Below are 16948 nucleotides of genomic sequence, written 5' to 3'. Positions count from 1 at the left end.
GACTTGCTGGTTTCTAGGAAGGGACATATCACATCTATGCAGTCTCTTCTCTTTGTTTTCCATCAGTTTTATCTCATGTCAGGTTAATAGAAGATTAAGACAAAGAAAGAATAAAAGGGCAAACAAAGGTTGTTCTGTGCTGCTTTGATACATACAGGGGTCTATGTATACAAAGAAAGAATGCTCACAGTTGGTATTGAATAAATACATTCTATATATTCTGATTTCCTAAAGCAGAGCAAGATATTGGCTATGAGGTGTCACTCGGATCAGTGGAATCATTTCCTTCAATAAAGTTTGAAGCTAAATCCGAACAAAACTGTGATTTTTACTGTTGGAATGGATCATAATCTTGTTCACCGGTTGCTTCTCACTACTGGTTCTAAACATGGAGACCTGCCAGTTAGATGCCTTGGGGTTCCACTCATACCAATAGACTAACTGTAGGGGTTGCAAGCCTCTCGCCGGAAGGATCACACAAAGAATCAATGCCCGGGCTGCTAAAAAGTTCATATATGGATCTAGAAACACCAAAAAGGTTGTCAGCTGCAGTCATGGTTGGACACAAGTAGCTAACAGCATATCCGCAAATGGGCCTTAAAGTTATTTTTATGAACCAAAACAGACATATTATATGCCCGGGCGAATTATACGAATGATGATGTAAAGCAGATTAAACTTTTTCTTCAACCAAAATGATGAAAATGCATATTAAGATAAATGTTGCTGCTATATGTATCAGGATCCCTCCTCATCAAAGTGCTTAGGATATCATATTACTAGATACCTCTGTTTTATTTTTTAGTTTTTATTTTCTGAAAACATATGAAATCTGATATCTACATCAGGCCGCCTGCCATTGATGGTCGGCTTTTCTGAGGCATGGCATGGTCAGATCATGGCCGGGCGAAGCCCATTCCCTGACACCCACAAGCTTTGTCAATAATGTTGAACAATCACTCTTGGCCTCTCTTCTTTGAAGAACTCTGCTCAATGAGATCTACTGTCTAGAAATCATTGGATAGTCAATTCGCAGTGAATAGTGACTCAGAGCAGTTGATGATTCAGATGGCCTCAAGTAAAAAAATAATATTGCTGCAAACTCAGAAAGCAACAGCCCAAGAGAATAATTAAGGTCGTCAGGTACAACCAGTGTATAAACCAATTGCAAAACCAACGAAACTCTGGTACTATGAGTCTCGGGAATCAAGCTTTACAATCGTATGATGATTTTCTACATCCAGAAGAATGTTATGAATATTCTGATATATATACGTTTTACTATGTATCTGTTCTTATGTATACAACCGAATGCGACTGCTGATTGGCTGCCGGCATATAGGACAGTTCCGCACCCTTGGTCCGCACTCTCTACAAGTCTGCAACCGATATCATATAGCAACAGCCTCAGGCAGGAAACAATGGAGAAGGTAGACACTTATAAACTGGGAGGAAAATTTCGAGCAGCTCACCATGTGACCACAGCCAAATGCCATGTCCTTGCGATTTGTCAGGCAAATAGGACAGGCCTGTGCATGGAAACGCAGGGAACTCAACGAATGTGCCTTGAGTTTGTAATTGTAGATAGAGAGCAGCAGCTTGGTGAAAATATAAAATGACAATTGACGAGCTGTCATTGTTAATGTGTTTGTGTTACCTGGTTCTGATCGTCTACTGTGGTGGCTGTAGGGTTGCTTGGTTCACGAGTAAGGGTGGCATGTGGATGGTGAGGAAGTGGAGGAGGGCGTGGATTTACCCTCTTAGCTTTCCCCATAACACGGCTTATATCCCGGAAAGCAAAATGTTGAGCAATATACTATTAAATACTGAATGAATGGGTAAGTTTGGCTCCGAGTTAAATGGGGACAGGAATCCATATGTTTTTATCATAATGAATCTGGTATCTGTAATTTTACCAAAGTATACTATCTCCAAAAATTTTCGGTCTTTCAGCTCTGCAGAAATGCCGATTTATGGTGCGCTTTCCGACCACATAATGAAAATTACTCGTTTTTCATTTACTTTGGCATTGGCAAAAACTTTGGCTGTGGAAAAAGCTTTTTTGAGGAACTGAGAGGAGAAAAAGGACACGGTCCATACCCGAGAATGCAGAGTTCCATGACTGCTTTGTACTGAAACGGGATCTCCATGAGAGCAGCAAGAGCAAATGAAGCTTCCTTCTCGGATTGAGTTCCACTTCTTGACATAATACCGGTGAAATTGACAAACTGCTCCCAGGCAAAAAATGATGTTCAATGAGGAACGAAATAGATGGAAAGGAATGATTTCCCTTCAAATTTGTACTCTTAACAATTACAGTACCTGAAAATTATGAAAATCACGGGCGGGGATCTTGTCGTCGAACTTCTTCATGTCATCCCACGGTCCATCACCCACTCCAACAAGGATTATAGAAAGCGGATATGAACTGGGAATTTAGTACATTGACATACACGTTATCAGCTCTGGAAACTCATAATTCGTCTGCTGTATAATTCTTTGTTGTTGTTTTCTTGAAGATACCTCGCAGTCACGATTGATTGGATCGTCCTTTCTTCCTGCAGACTCAGCTCCCCATCCCGGGTATTAACGCTCTTTGTAACCTAGAGTAAGGAATCTGAATTTTATGCCAGAACATGTGACCATGCATTTGACAAGTGAGGCACGGCTATTTCATTTTTACGGGAGAATTATGTGTATCTCTGTGCTCACAGGACCTGGTCATGGACCGAGGAGGCTTGAGATCTTTCACCCCTACCCGACCCTGGCCTAGCCATTTTGGTTCGGCAAGGTTTGTCTACCTAATAATGCACTTTAATTTATTATTGTACGACCTACTCCTCAATGACTGTATGGAATTGGAAGGAATTGCAGTTCGACCTGACCATCGGCAATAATGATCAATACATGAAACTGCCCGCCACTTCTCTCCACAATGTCGACTGCCGCCTCAACCACTGGTCCGTATGATGTCGGACCTAAACACAATAGACAAAATATCTCAGATATGCTTAAATGAAGGGAAAACAGAGACTACATCCTGCCAAAGAAACTTACAACCAACCTGCAAGTCTCAAATTCGGAACGATCCGTCTGTAGCAGGTCAAAACTTCTTCGAATCCGTGGCAAGGAGAATGATCACTGTGAAAGCTGAAGACCTCTTGATCATGGGTTGTGGCTACAGTAAGGCCAGGAAACCGATAAACATGGACCATGAAAATAGCAACTGAAGGGGCATAGTCACTGATTGGAGGCTTGGAGAGTACCGTCACCGAAGCCAAAACACGGGATTAAGTTGTCCTCATCGAATGGAGCCAAAGTCTTGCCAATGACTGAGATGGCGCTCTCTTATGGATTTGGGGTATCTCCAATAGTGTGTAAGCTCCGGTTCCCAAACGAAGCTTTGCCTTCTCAATGAAAACATCAATCGATTGGCAGAAAACACAAAAAAAAAGAAAAGACAATTAGCATATCAAGTTATTCCCTTTCACCAGAAATCTTCTAAGCCAAGTGGGATCGCATATCCTCCCCAACTGTACGGCGCAAGACATCATCAAAATGCAAAACCACAAACCAGTCCACTCATTGCTTTTCGTAAAATCAATGCCGACGATGAGATTAGATGACTCCAGTCCCGCTTCTCTCAAGGCGGCAGTAACCTGCATAAGTAAAAAGGCCATTCTTAGTAGCAAAACAATTTCAGAGCTCGGATGTGAAAGAAGACTATCGGCACAACTGGTATAGAAAGGTTGATGATATTATTTAGAACATCAAGAGTAAAATGCAGCATGCCGCATAGTGCCTATCCTAAGCCAGATGCAGCTGTGATGATTCATATTCAATTATCATAATGAAGCCATTCAATTCTGGCAAAAGGAAGCACGCAGATGCCAGTAAGTAACCAAGAACATGATGATCCATGTCTGTAAAGTTATCCTAATTTGGACTGAATTATCGACGCAGAAGAGGAACAAAGAAAATAAACTAAAATTGTAAGATAAAAGGCATGATGATCCATGTCAGTAACTTAACCACCAACAGCACACGAATCTTCCACAGGGCGATCTTGTGCTGAGAATTAGAATGGACAATTAATTTAAATTCGGAGACTCAGCCAGAACACCTGATCAAGGGAAGTGAAGTTATCGGCAATGAACGAGTATTTTTTCCTGTGACTCTGGACCTCTTCCTTTGACATGGTGCGTCGAGATGGCAGCGGCAACGGCACTCTGGTCTGGCTGGAATTGGTCGTCGCAGGGTGCTGCCAGGTGTAGACTTGGGCGCATTGCTTGAGGGAGGAGAAGATGCTACCCATCTCGTTTCGCTCGGAGAGAGAGAGAACGGAGTACTGAAGAAGAAACAAAAGGGACCGGATGCTTTCGTCTAGGTTAAGGCTTAGTAGATGAAAAAGATGCTAAAGGCAACAGTGAAAGAGGGAGAGAGAGAGAGAGAGAGAGACTGACAGACAGACAGGGAGAACCTTGTAAAGATGCATGACCGTTACTGTCCCGCCAATAATTAAATTTTCTCTTTTTCAAAGATGACCTATGACTCAACACGGAAACCGTGTCTTTTGCATACTCGCGGTGTCACATTTGGTACGTTTGGTGCTATGGAATGAAAGAGTATACGAAAGTAGGATAGTGATCTACTTTGGGCACAACCTCCGTCTCAGTTCCATCTCTGTGCACTAGTAACTCAAAGCGCTCTGTCCATCGAAATTCTCAGGCAACAGATAGAGTCCCTTCCGCATAGCAAGAAATTCGTCCCCAGAAACAGAGCAAGGTACATCACTGCAAAGGAAACAAAAACAAGTTCGAGGAATTCATCCTCTTGGAAAAAGGACATTCTCTTTATCAACAAAATATAAGACTGCGCACAAAAGTGCCAGAGCACACAACTTAATTTTCAGATAGTATTAAGACAACTACGGTTGATCATTGAGAATGATCGGTCGTTCAAGCAAGTCTTTTACGGCATCAGCCATCTTCTGCGAGGTGAAACCATCTTCCTCCATGTAGAAGAGGTGCAACACAGTGCTCATCTTCCAGAACAGGTCCCTACAAGCCCTCGGGACTATGCTGCTCACACCACTCTCTCCCAAAACTCGCTTCAGGAGCTCTCTCCTGTTGCTCGCAATCAAGTCCTTGGTCGAGTTAATGGCCTCTTTTTTGCTTACTCCCCCATGAGTCATTTGCAGTGATACTGCATTCAGCTTCCCTTGCTCAGATTCTCTCTGCAAGATCACGTGTCGTTTAGATGACAGATTTCAAAAGCAGAAATCGTGATGGTCGTGTTATGTTTTGTTGATAGCATGGGGGACAAAAAAAAAATCATCTTAGAGGCTCTTCACTAGGGATGGTCATTGCGATATCAGGTGTAAAGTGCAGGGGAAATATACCTTGAAGCCCTGAATATCATTCAACAGACGCCCACAAGTACTCATAAGCTCGAACAAGTGGAGGAGCTCCGTGCTTCTAACAGCATCTTCTGAAAGTTTGGGCCCGATAAGGTAGAGAGTTGGGAGAACAATTGGGCCTAAAGCAAATGATACTAGTCCATTAGCCATGTACTCGTCCATCTGTGGAACTGATTTTGTTGCAGACCACTCAGCTTCTTTCAACATAGACTTCAACAGATCTAACCACTACAACAATAATACGAGGGTAAACAATTTCATCAGATGAGAGTAATCTTCGATTAGAATTACTGCCAAGGTTTCCAGAATTAGAACAGGCAAAGCTCTGGGTTCATGGGTGCTTTAATGGGTCTGACTTGATTTACAAACACTACAAAGATAAATTAACATGTAGAGAATGATTTCAAGGTGTAGAAAAAGCTTCAACAGATGGCCATTTTAAGCAAGAACCGGCCAAATTCAGTTGGTTCACTTGCCACACCAGTTAAAGACCTAGGGTCACCACATCCTGTACCAAGTCAAAGATAAATGAGATGCGAAGTTCATCTTACAATTTCAGCCACATGAGCCTTCACATTACGTCCTTGCAAGATAATTGCTCTATCTCCAATCTCGCATATTGAGCTCTGGAGAGCCAAAAATATGATCTTGACATTCTCAGAGCAGCAATCAGCAGCCACATCTACATCCCACCTGTCCTCAATTTGGAAATATTTAAAATCTCAATGATTCAATATAAAGTAGGTAAAGCGGGAAAACTAGAGAGGAAAATGATCTTATTACTTTTCGATCAATTTTATTAGATTGTCAAGTTCCAGCCTTGATCCCCCAACATCAAAGAAGTCATCAACCACGGTAGTAAGGACACCATTTTTAGCCCATGCAATGCGAGCATCTGATAGTGCCGGAGCTGGAAGAGCTGCTGCTGCGGAAAAGTAACAATAGGCGAGCTTTTGCCGAGCAAACTTAAGTTTGTCGAGTCGTTTGTCAGTTACCCATCTGCTTACCCACAAAGAACACCATGGATCAGCAGATAATTATTGATCTAAACCTGACAGCAAATTAGTAAAAGACATGTGACTATCATGGAAAAGAGTATTTCAGTAGTACAAATAAATAATACATAACACTGGTTCCATTAGAAAACTAGCTGGTTCAGTTGCAACATGATTCGTCCGGTCCACGCACAGTTCAAACCAGTCTTTGTGCATAAAAGTCCACTTGCAAGCACCAGACGGGTGGAAGAGACTAGCCTCGATAACAATGGAGCAGTAGAATTCTGGAAATGAGTTGCCAATTCCTAAATTATTTAAGGGTTTGTCCATTCTATGCCCTAAGGGTTAGGATAAGCAAACTCAAATTACCAATTTTAAACTCCAAATCATTAATGCCAAGATTCTTTATTTTTTGTGCCTAAATTACCCTTATTCTATCTTACCTAATTAATTCTAATTTTCTTTTGCCAATTCCTAAATTATTTGAGGAACTTTACAGTAAAAGAACCACACAAACTTGCAAAAATATGAAAGAGCTGTAAAACTCAGTTTTCATCTCAGGATTCTTCCGAACTTATACCACATGTCCATGATATCATAGGCTCTCTCATGTAAATGACTGCAACTTCCTTCAAAAAGGAACCAATTAGTTTCTCAAGGAATGCTAAGTTACCTTGCGAGGTGTTTGAGTTCTTCCTGGTGTACTGCTTGAGACTTGTTGAAGTCCTCCTTTGCCAAGTTCAGCAAAACTTTGTTCCCAATATTAGTATAGCTAACACATGAGAATTCAAAGGAAGTGAAGTAAGAGTCGCCAGAACTAGAGTAATGTTCTACAAGTGAAAAAAATATATCTAAGCCAATTAGCAAATGAATACCGGAAAGCAGATTTCAGGATCCTCGTATTATCTGTGTTGTAATGCTCTATATTTCTCCTATTAACAAACTGTTCCAAATTCGCATGGTTTGAAAATTTTAGGGCAAGATCCATCTGAAACAATGAAGACTAGCCACTTAGCTCAAGTTATATCTATTAGAGAAGCCCAAAAACTTTCATAATATACCTACCTCTTGCTGGACATGCTTTTCAAGTCTATCTGCATGAAGAGGACTATTAGCTATCCTCTCCTTGAGCCGACAACTTGTCCAATTGTGGAGCTTCTCTAAAACAATGTCATCTTGGTAGATTATCATCTGCGAAGCCCTGTACAGCTCCAAAACAGTCCGCATGTCCATCAAATATCCTTCGAGGGTCTTGCAGAAACCTCCTTCTTCGGCAAATTGACTCAAAGCATCTGTTCCGGAAAGAAAAATGGATTATGACTTTCTTTGCCGGCAAAGATTTGTTTAAGTCTGTGTTTTGTAGGCAGAAGGGATGGATAGAATGTTAGGAACTCTTATTCAGTGTTTGGCATGAAGAGGGATAAAATTTTTGCTGGATATTGATGTGGATAAGTAATCTCACTAAGCTCCACAACAAGCAACTAGAATCATTAAGGAAAGATGTTGGGGCCAGAGGAAGATGTCGGGGTTGAAGAGGAACTATGTAATTTTACAAATAGCAAAATGCCCCTTAAATTTCCATGAAACTGGCCGTAAAATTCCAGCTGCAGACAGCGTGGTTGGACAACAACCTAGCCAAGCTGGAACATCTGAGGCAAATAGGGATTTCATCTAGACACTATTGAGCCAGCACTTTGAGTGGAAGGTGGTCCGGCATATAGAATTATTATTGTTCAGGAATCTCTAACGCATGTGGGGTGCTCCTTCATAACAAGAAAAATTGAGATTCTTACCTAAGAACTTGGGATGAAGGGGCTTGTTGAATAAGACTTATAGCGTGAATGGCCATCGATCAAGGCTGATAATTTATTGTAATAGTTCACCAAATGCCCCACTGAGAAGAGCAACATCATCCCAAATATTTCTCTTATCTCGATTCTAATCCGATCTACATCCAGAATCCTATCCAATTTTGTGTTGCCAAACAGAATACTTAACATTTTTTAGAAGACAATGTGCATCATCTTGAAGGTACCTGATGAGACGCCATAACCATGGGAACGCAAAATCCTAAATGCCATTGCAAGGCAGGCAACGTCCTGAAATATCTCTTCTTCCCCGTTCATCCAGCATCTGTTGGTCAGCTAAATCATAAGATAAGAAGCTTATACTAGGTCCACCATGCAGGACAAAAAAGATTTATATGAATAGAAATTAAAGACAATCTTAATTAACATCAGCAATGCAGCAAGAAAACACTTCAGGAGAATATTACTTGTATATGTCAACCAAAGCACTTCCAATTTCATCCTGGAAATGACGATGAATACCCAACTTTTCCAGATTGTCGATCAATTGTAGACAGGAATATATTTCCAGAGGATAGACTGCTGGCACTGATGAAAGTTCAACCATAAACTGTCAATTGGATGTTATAAAACGTATGAATAGGAGTAAAGTAGCCAGATGGACGAACCTGCATCACCGAGCTTCTCCAATAGTGCATTGATGTAACGGAGGCAGTCAGAGTTTTGCAAGTTCGAAAGGGCAGCTGCTGTGGCAGATGGTGAATTGCATATGGATCCATCCTTTCTTTTATACTTTATGACCATTTCCCAGTCTTGCAATTTACCCATTCCTTCCGATATGTAAGACAGGTAAGCCCTACTTCCTTCTGAGAAGCTTTCCAAGCATCTAATTGCATGCGACAGCTAGAAAGGTTTATTTATATTTGTCCAGGAACAGGAAAAATTCTTGACATAAGTAAATAGAAGAATCGAAAGGAATATGGGATACAAGATAAAGTACCTTTTCACTTCTTTATTTCTCCTCCGAAGCAGAACATCTAGATCGGATTGTCTCAATGGAAGGTTCAAGTTCAAGTATTTAGCTTGCTCTATCATCTCAGAAAATATGATATCGAATCCAATCAGTGGATGCTGCTCTTCATCAGTAGCATATGATGAGTTTGAGGCAATAAATTCAAGACCTGAAATGTAATCACCAGCTCTGTTGAGATTCCACGTAATATGAAATGAAGGCGAAAATAGAAAGGCCAAAATTACCCCTCTCTATTTGTCTTTCCCCAACACCCCATTGCTTGAGAGCAACAATACATGCTAATGTTGATAACAGAGCATCCTTCATCAACAAATGGTGGCGATCAGGAAGTCCCCAAGAACCGTCCAATAATTGGTTGTTTAATAACCAATTTACACATTGAGGGAATCGAGCAGTCTGAATGGAACTTGTAGAGGGGACCATAGCGACCCAAGCAGTGTCATATGCCGATACAGACAGCTGGACCTTGTCGAACACCTTCCTAATATGCTCTTTACTTCCTTCAAAGAGCTACATGAATCAAAACAGATTTTCTTCTCTCATTCTACTTGTTATTAACTACATAAAAGAATTTTGAGCAAAGCAGAACGCGGGGTAGGCCGACAGGAAACTCTTACCGAAATGCCAATGTTGGACTTCGTGGCTGTTTTCTTCCCCAGGTCAGAACCGACTGCCTCTGATCAGGAAATAGATACAAAGAGAATAAACAGCAGAGAAAGCAGAAGAAAACTGGGAAAAACAAAGTAAGACAGTATTGATATATTCAAATGGCATATCAGGTGGAAACTGCCGACTCATTATTGCCTAGACATCTAATCTCAGTCATAAGAACCTGACTACAACTAAAGAAAAGACGAACAAATAAACGGAGGCCCATACTCAGTAATGATTTCCGAGGCTTTGAATGGTGCAGCATCGCATCCATTTCGTGAGAAATGAGAGATCTTCCACCAAGACCACAAATTAAATTTGTCCTCCCATCCCATGTTTAATCTACTATATGCCTCCCTCCATCTATCTACTAAATAAATATGGGAAAATTGTTAGTATTATGAACATAGTTTTATCTGTCCTAATCACGGGCACTCTTATTCACCTCCAGATATCCTCTACAAGCAACATTAATCCCCATTAAGATCACATTGTCCAACCTGACACCCGACAAGTAACATTCATCACAATAACTACAACAAATTGAACAGAGAACCGGCCTATGATAGAACATAAAAAGTTGACACAGATCAAGCAGCAGCACGATCTGCGTCTCACACTACAACAATTGTTCTGTCCTGTATCAGTGAATTCGATCACTCCCTCATCCCACACCAGGGCAAACAGAAAAATTTATCATTTGATGCGATCAGGCAATGAGCTGTGAAGCTAATAAAGGAAGCCCAGTATTGATCAGGGACAGAGGGAGTACCCGACTGAGAAGAAACGAGAGGCCCGAGATTGTTGGGGAAGTGGAGAGACATGGCCGCCTTGTGTTGGCGAGTGATCAGTCACGTATCGGCGAGAGGGAAGGGAACATCAGACTGGGAGTCTTGATTTCTTGACTCGTCCGAGACCACCTCTGATGCTGTCTCCGACTGTGAGAGAGAGAGACAGGAGACAGAATCAAAAAGCGGACAGGACAAACGTATGGGAGCTGACGAAAAGGAGAAGAATATTGCATCAAAAATTAGAATAAAACTGACAAATAATAAAAATATTGGGATATATATAGTGTAATTGTTTCTCTATATTGGGACCACACATTCAAAACGTAAGATCCGTCAAACAATGAACGGACCCTATTAGTATTTCTGTAAAGAATGGACGAAACTTTTATTACGGGATAAATTTGAAATCAAAACATTAACATTAAAATACCTCAAAAAAATCGACATTGATATAAAATAAAAATGACATATAAAAGTTAGGATATATGACGTTATTTTTCAATATTTTATTTTATGTTATATTATCATTTCCTTAAATAAATTAAAACTCTTGTATACTATGTACTCCTGTCAAATTATTAATTTTTTGCTTTTAATTTTTTTATTTTTCTATTTTCTCGGTTTATTAATAAAACTTTTCAAGACGAGAACATCACCTTGACATCGGGTTTAATGGTAAAAAGACGTCTCCTCCTTTCGATGCTTGTTTTTATCTCTATTTATCATCCCTCTCTTCCTTATTATGTTTTATTATATTTAATTAATTTTAATTAATATCCTAATTAAAATTCATGACATATTTTTCTGTGTTATATTTAAATATTGCCACTATTTATGACAACAATTGATGATTTATCTATTTAGAGAAATGGGAATTTAAAATTTATTATTTAACAATACTTATTTATTGTTAAATGCAATCATATAGTTTATTTTTTAATTTCATATACTTATTTGATATAACTTATTTAATTTTAATTAAAAACATATTATATAATGAGCATGAATAACCATTGCATTGTTCTTGGTAGAAACAAGGTAGGTGAAAAACTTCAGTTTATCTAATATTCAACAAGTCTTATATTACCACAAAAGTAAGAAATTTTTTTAAAAAAATTATATGCAATTTTGATATTATACATCAATCATATTAAATAATGATGAACTAGATGTTCAATTTAATAATCCAACATCATGCCTCTTCATGAAAGTATAAAACTTCTTACACAATGATATATAAATTTTAATTTATCAATTTTATCAATAATGTAATTATTGTTATTATATTTTTAAAAAATAATAAAAACACCAGCGAACCCCACAATGAAGTGCGAGGCCATTTCACTATCACTAGTAAAAATTAAGGTGGCAATTGGTAATGGAGTAGAGTTGGGGTTGTAATAGTGGTTAGGAAAAAATATGTATGAGAATTAATTATTAAATTGAATGGTAAGATAAAAGAAAGTAATTATTGTGTTATTGAATTGAGAAAAAAATGAATAGTTGAAAATTTTTAATATTACAAAATTTATTATAATAATGGTTAAGAGAAAGTATGTGAGAGAATTTATTATTATATTGAAGAAAAATTTAAAAAGTAATAATTGTATAGTTAAATTGAAGGAAAAGTGAAGTAGAGTTAAGTGGTGTTAAACTCCATTACGTAACCAAACAGAGTCCCAATCTGTTTCCTCATGAAGCCACGTGCCACCCTAATGAATTTTTTCCCCTAATCCATATAATGGGTTTTCCCAATACATATTATTGAATTTTTTTGCCACAATTTTTTTTCCATGTGCACTATATGGCATTTGGAACTTGAAAATCTAAAGGAATCTGACTAATTCAAGTTCGAGGCAGATCACCCGATTAAATGGAAAATAAAAAGAAAGAAAGAGAAGGTTTAAACATATAATAATAAACATATTCTGAAGTAGGATCGAATTTTCAAGAACGGATAAAAATCATTCCTACCTAATGATTGAGTAATGCTTCCGACCCGCAGCTACACGCATGGGTCACGTCTAGCAAATATACTAAGTCTCTTGTTTGAGGCCCATTCCATGAGAAATGGTCACATATCCCCCCTTTTTCAATTCTACCCCACTTCTTCCTCATTTTAAATATTTTCCCACAAAGTTTTATCTTTTTCTGTTTTTATCCCTTCATTTAATTTCTTTTCGCGCCCTTCAAAAGAATTTCAAACTAGACCTTTACCTTGCGCGTTGCGCAGGTAGTTTTATGTGATTTTTGTTTAGTAAATATTTTGTAATTTGTTTTAAAGAAATTATTTATCAAAATTAAATGAATGAGAATAAAACAATGATACATGCAAATTTTAATAAATAATTACGATAATCTATGTAATTTGACTTGAGGTGTACTTGAAGCTCGTGTATAAGCTTTAATGCAGTATTGTGAGGGGACACTTCACCATGATGCTATCTCCGAGAGAGAGAGAGAGAATCAAAAGGAGGACTAGACAAAGAGCTGATGAAAAAGGAGGAGATTTTTGCAATGCGTTTGGAAGGCGCCAAATGGAGGAGCAAATATATAAAAGGGTTAGCAACAAAAAAAAATCCCAAACTTTTCATATTTTAACAATTTTAGTATAGACATTTTTCTTTAGTCAATTAAATCACAAACTACCGATTTAATAACAATGTTCGTACACCGTTAATATCTTCATTAACTTTAATCGAAATTGCTGATGTGTTACGTGATGGTGCCACTAGCTCACGTTGATTGGCCTAGTGGATCTCACATATTTTTAAAATATTGAAAATTTAAAAAATAACAAAAAAGAAAAAAATCAATGCCAAGAAAGGGGAGCCGGCGACTCCAATTAGGGCGTGGTGGTCGGCATCAAGGCCTCCACTACCGGCCACCCCCCTCCTCCTCACTTTCGGCCTTACGGACATGATTTTTTCTTTTTGTTATTTTTTATTTTCAAAAATTATGTGGGACCCACTCGGCCAATCACCATGAGCCATGTGATACCGTCATATACATGTCATAATTTCGGTTAAAATTAATGGAGATATCGATAGTATGCTAATATTGTTGTCAAATCGGTAATTTGTGATTAACTGACTAAAGAAAAAAAATTCATACTACAATCGTTAAAATGTGAAAGGTTTGAAATTTTTTTTGTTATTAACCTATATAAAATAAGGGGGACAAGTAATTTCATACTTTTTTTGAATTCTAATATCATATATCTCATGGTTTTATATTTTTTTAGATCTATCCCATGGTTTATATGTGTCATGATGGTGTTCTTTCAAAGAGATTTTCTCGATTTGTAATTTATCACATTGCAAAGACACAATGAAGCAAACAAACGTGTATATATATATATATATATAGATAAACTGAAGTAAAAATATTTTTTAAAAACAGTTTCAAGAATCTGATCGAAATCAATAATTTTAAGAATGTATATAAATAGGGGTAGAATAATAATTATCTTATTAATTCATAGGTGATTCTTTCTATATAGGAATTAGTAAAATATATTATTCATTCATAGGTTAAATGTTGTATAGAAAATTAATAAAATATATTAATAAATATTATTGTGATTATTCTATATTGTTTTAATTACTTTTTTTGAATGTGGATTGTTTCTGTGACTAAATGGAATTGCAGAGAACGCCAACTAGCGGGATTCCCCTCTCCTGGCGTGGTCGCCCAGCCCGCGCCACCCCCACCCACCTACCGATTTAATAATAATGTTCGTACACCGTCAATATCTTCATTAACTTTAACCGGAATTGCTGACGCGTACGTGATAGTGCCACTGGCTCACGTTGATTGGCCTAGTGGATCTCACATATTTTAAAAATATTAAAAATTTTAAAAATAACAAAAAAGAAAAAAATCAATGCTGAGAAAGGGGAGCTGGCGACTCTAATTACGGGGTGGTGGCCGGCGTCGAGGCCCCCACCGCCGGCCACCCCCCAACTCCTCACTTTCGGACTCTTTTTTTTTTCCTTTTTGTTATTTTTTATTTTCAAAAAATATGTGGGACCTACTCAGCCAATCACCATGAGCCACGTGATACCGTCATGTATATGTCAATAATTTCGATTAAAATTAATGGAGATATTGACAATATGCTAATATTGTTATCAAATTGATAATTTGTGATTAACTGGCTAAAGAAAAAAATTCGTGCTAAAATCATTAAAATGTGAAAAGTTAAAAACATTTTGGTTATTAACCTATATAAAATAAGGGGACAAGTGATTTCATACTTTTTTTTATTCTAATATCATATATCTTTTGATATTTTTTTTAGATCTATCCCATGATTTATTTGTGTCATGATGGGTGTTCTTTGAAAGAGATTTTCTCGATTTGTAATTTATCACATTGCAAAGACAAAATGAAGCAAACAAACGTGTATACATATATATATATATATGGATAAACTGAAGCAATTTTTTTTTTTTAAAGTTTCATGAATCTGATCGAAATCAATAATATTAAGAATGTATATAAATAGGGGTAGAATATTAATTACCTTATTAATTCATAGGTGATTCTTTCTATATAGGAATTAGTAAAATATATTATTCATTCATAGGTTAAATGTTGTATCGAAATTAATAAAATATATTAATAATTATTATTGTGATTATTCTATATTATTTTAATTACTTCTTTTGAATGTGGATTGTTTCTGTGACTCAATGGAATTGCAGAGGACGCCAACTACCGGGATTCCCCCCTCCTGGCGTGGTCGCCCAGCCCGCGTCACCCCCACCAACCCCACTACCTTCCTTCCCCATTTTTTTTTCTTTTTTCTTTTTAAAATTTTTTACTTTTTTTCTTCTTTTTTTTCCTGATGTCTTTAAAAAATTTAAATAAACAAATTTTAATCGACCAATTAGGGGGCGTCACATGGCCCGATTTAATGGCATTAACTTTTAGTTACGGTAAGAAAATGTCTAACGGACTAAACATTTAGAACCAATTGAGCCAAACTAATACATTTAGGATTTAAGTTTAACTTTTTACATGGTTTTAGGACTTCTGCATTCATTTAGCGGAATATTTTTCAAAGTTAGATCTTGTACAATTTATATGTGGTACTTATGTTATTTATAACGTATTATAAATAAAATAACACATCGTATCTATATCTATAAAATAATATGATCGAATTTGCTTTTTTCAAAGGAAATATATAACCTAACAAACATAATTATATCTATTAAAATATGATTTATTTTTTTCGAATGCAAATATGTTCCTACTTGATTGATTAATCAGGACATTTCATAAAATACTTTTAATTTTAAAGAATGTTCAAAAAAATTAAAAATATCAGTTCTAAAACTCTATATCAATATCTAAATATTCTAAAAAAAATTTAAAATTCGTTTTCTAAGAAACTAAAAAAACTAAGAAAATAACAATCGGTCCCACAAATCTATATTTATATATTTCAAAACTTTTAAAATTTAAAATTAGAAATTCATTTTCTAGAAAAAAGCTTAAAAAACCGAGAAAGTAATGAGTAGGTTCCACAAATCTATATATACGCATGTTTTAGAAAAAAATTAGAAATTAAAAATTTAGATGTTTTTAAAGGAAGCTCAAAAAATTGAAAAAATAATGATTGGTCACACATATGTATATCGATATATTTTAAAATATTGATTTTTTAAAAAGAAGCTTAAAAACTATGAAATTTTCATTTAGTAACCAAACGTTCTGCGACAACCTGACCGGACCAACCACGTCTTCGCTTTATATAGATATAGATATAAATATAGTTAGTACGCAGATGAGCCTAACCTATAATTATTTCTTTTTTTTTTATTAACACTCATGGGCTTAATACGGTAGTATATAAATTATAATAGTTAATTAATAAAGTGACATTGATAGTCTTACAATATGTATCGAGTTTGGAACCTACCTATAATTAAATAATTAGCACACATTATAACATCTATATTTTTTACCAGTTATAAGGGAGGGCAATGGCCTTCTACAAGAATAGTAATAACAACACTAAATAAAAAGGCACGTAAGTCTCATTGACAATGATAGAACCCAAGACCTCATGGTTCCGGAGGCCGACTTGTGCTACTGCACCAAATCTCCTTCCGCAATATAACATCTATATTAATTGGCTAACAATTGATCTTCAAACTTCTCTATAAACATATTTGTTAAACACCCAATTTATTACTTAGACTTTCACAACCCTATACTACATAGTACGTACTATAGCT

General features: G+C 36.8%; 2 protein-coding genes across 5 annotated transcripts; both read right to left on the bottom strand.

Annotated features, from left to right (window-relative positions):
* Positions 1 to 844: 844 nt before the first annotated feature.
* On the bottom strand, positions 845 to 4315 carry LOC116188840 (E3 ubiquitin-protein ligase RGLG4-like). Its single transcript, XM_031518301.1, has 11 exons — positions 4124 to 4315; positions 3575 to 3659; positions 3065 to 3178; positions 2881 to 2978; positions 2524 to 2603; positions 2323 to 2428; positions 2101 to 2228; positions 1658 to 1781; positions 1473 to 1529; positions 1309 to 1379; positions 845 to 920 (listed from the first exon to the last, which is right to left on the bottom strand). The coding sequence occupies exons 1-11, from the start codon at positions 4313 to 4315 to the stop codon at positions 845 to 847; spliced, it is 1131 nt and encodes a 376-aa protein (XP_031374161.1).
* LOC116215974 (ent-kaur-16-ene synthase, chloroplastic) lies at positions 1072 to 10925 on the bottom strand. 4 transcript variants are annotated; one of them, XM_031551817.1, is made up of 24 exons: positions 10679 to 10922; positions 9873 to 9931; positions 9480 to 9765; positions 9223 to 9403; positions 8891 to 9108; positions 8690 to 8810; positions 8450 to 8547; positions 7480 to 7706; positions 7290 to 7402; positions 7088 to 7186; positions 6203 to 6418; positions 5971 to 6112; positions 5402 to 5647; positions 4124 to 5236; positions 3575 to 3659; positions 3267 to 3407; positions 3065 to 3178; positions 2881 to 2978; positions 2524 to 2603; positions 2323 to 2428; positions 2101 to 2228; positions 1658 to 1781; positions 1473 to 1529; positions 1072 to 1379 (listed from the first exon to the last, which is right to left on the bottom strand). In XM_031551817.1, exons 1-14 carry the CDS (start codon positions 10728 to 10730, stop codon positions 4928 to 4930), a joined length of 2367 nt encoding a protein of 788 aa, XP_031407677.1. In that variant the 5' UTR covers positions 10731 to 10922; the 3' UTR covers positions 1072 to 1379; positions 1473 to 1529; positions 1658 to 1781; positions 2101 to 2228; positions 2323 to 2428; positions 2524 to 2603; positions 2881 to 2978; positions 3065 to 3178; positions 3267 to 3407; positions 3575 to 3659; positions 4124 to 4927. The 4 variants fall into 4 exon arrangements, with proteins under 4 accessions (XP_031407677.1, XP_031407678.1, XP_031407676.1 ...); XM_031551818.1 differs by having other exon boundaries at positions 3267 to 3659; positions 5402 to 5538; positions 10679 to 10925; XM_031551816.1 differs by having other exon boundaries at positions 2524 to 2801; positions 3267 to 3659.
* Between the last annotated feature and the right edge of the window lie 6023 nt (positions 10926 to 16948).

This window comes from Punica granatum, chromosome 8 (assembly GCF_007655135.1).
Source record: "Punica granatum isolate Tunisia-2019 chromosome 8, ASM765513v2, whole genome shotgun sequence".
Classification (NCBI taxonomy): Eukaryota; Viridiplantae; Streptophyta; class Magnoliopsida; order Myrtales; family Lythraceae; genus Punica; species Punica granatum.
The sequence above is the reverse complement of the archived record's forward strand: the minus strand, read 5'-3'. Positions and strand labels throughout refer to the sequence as shown.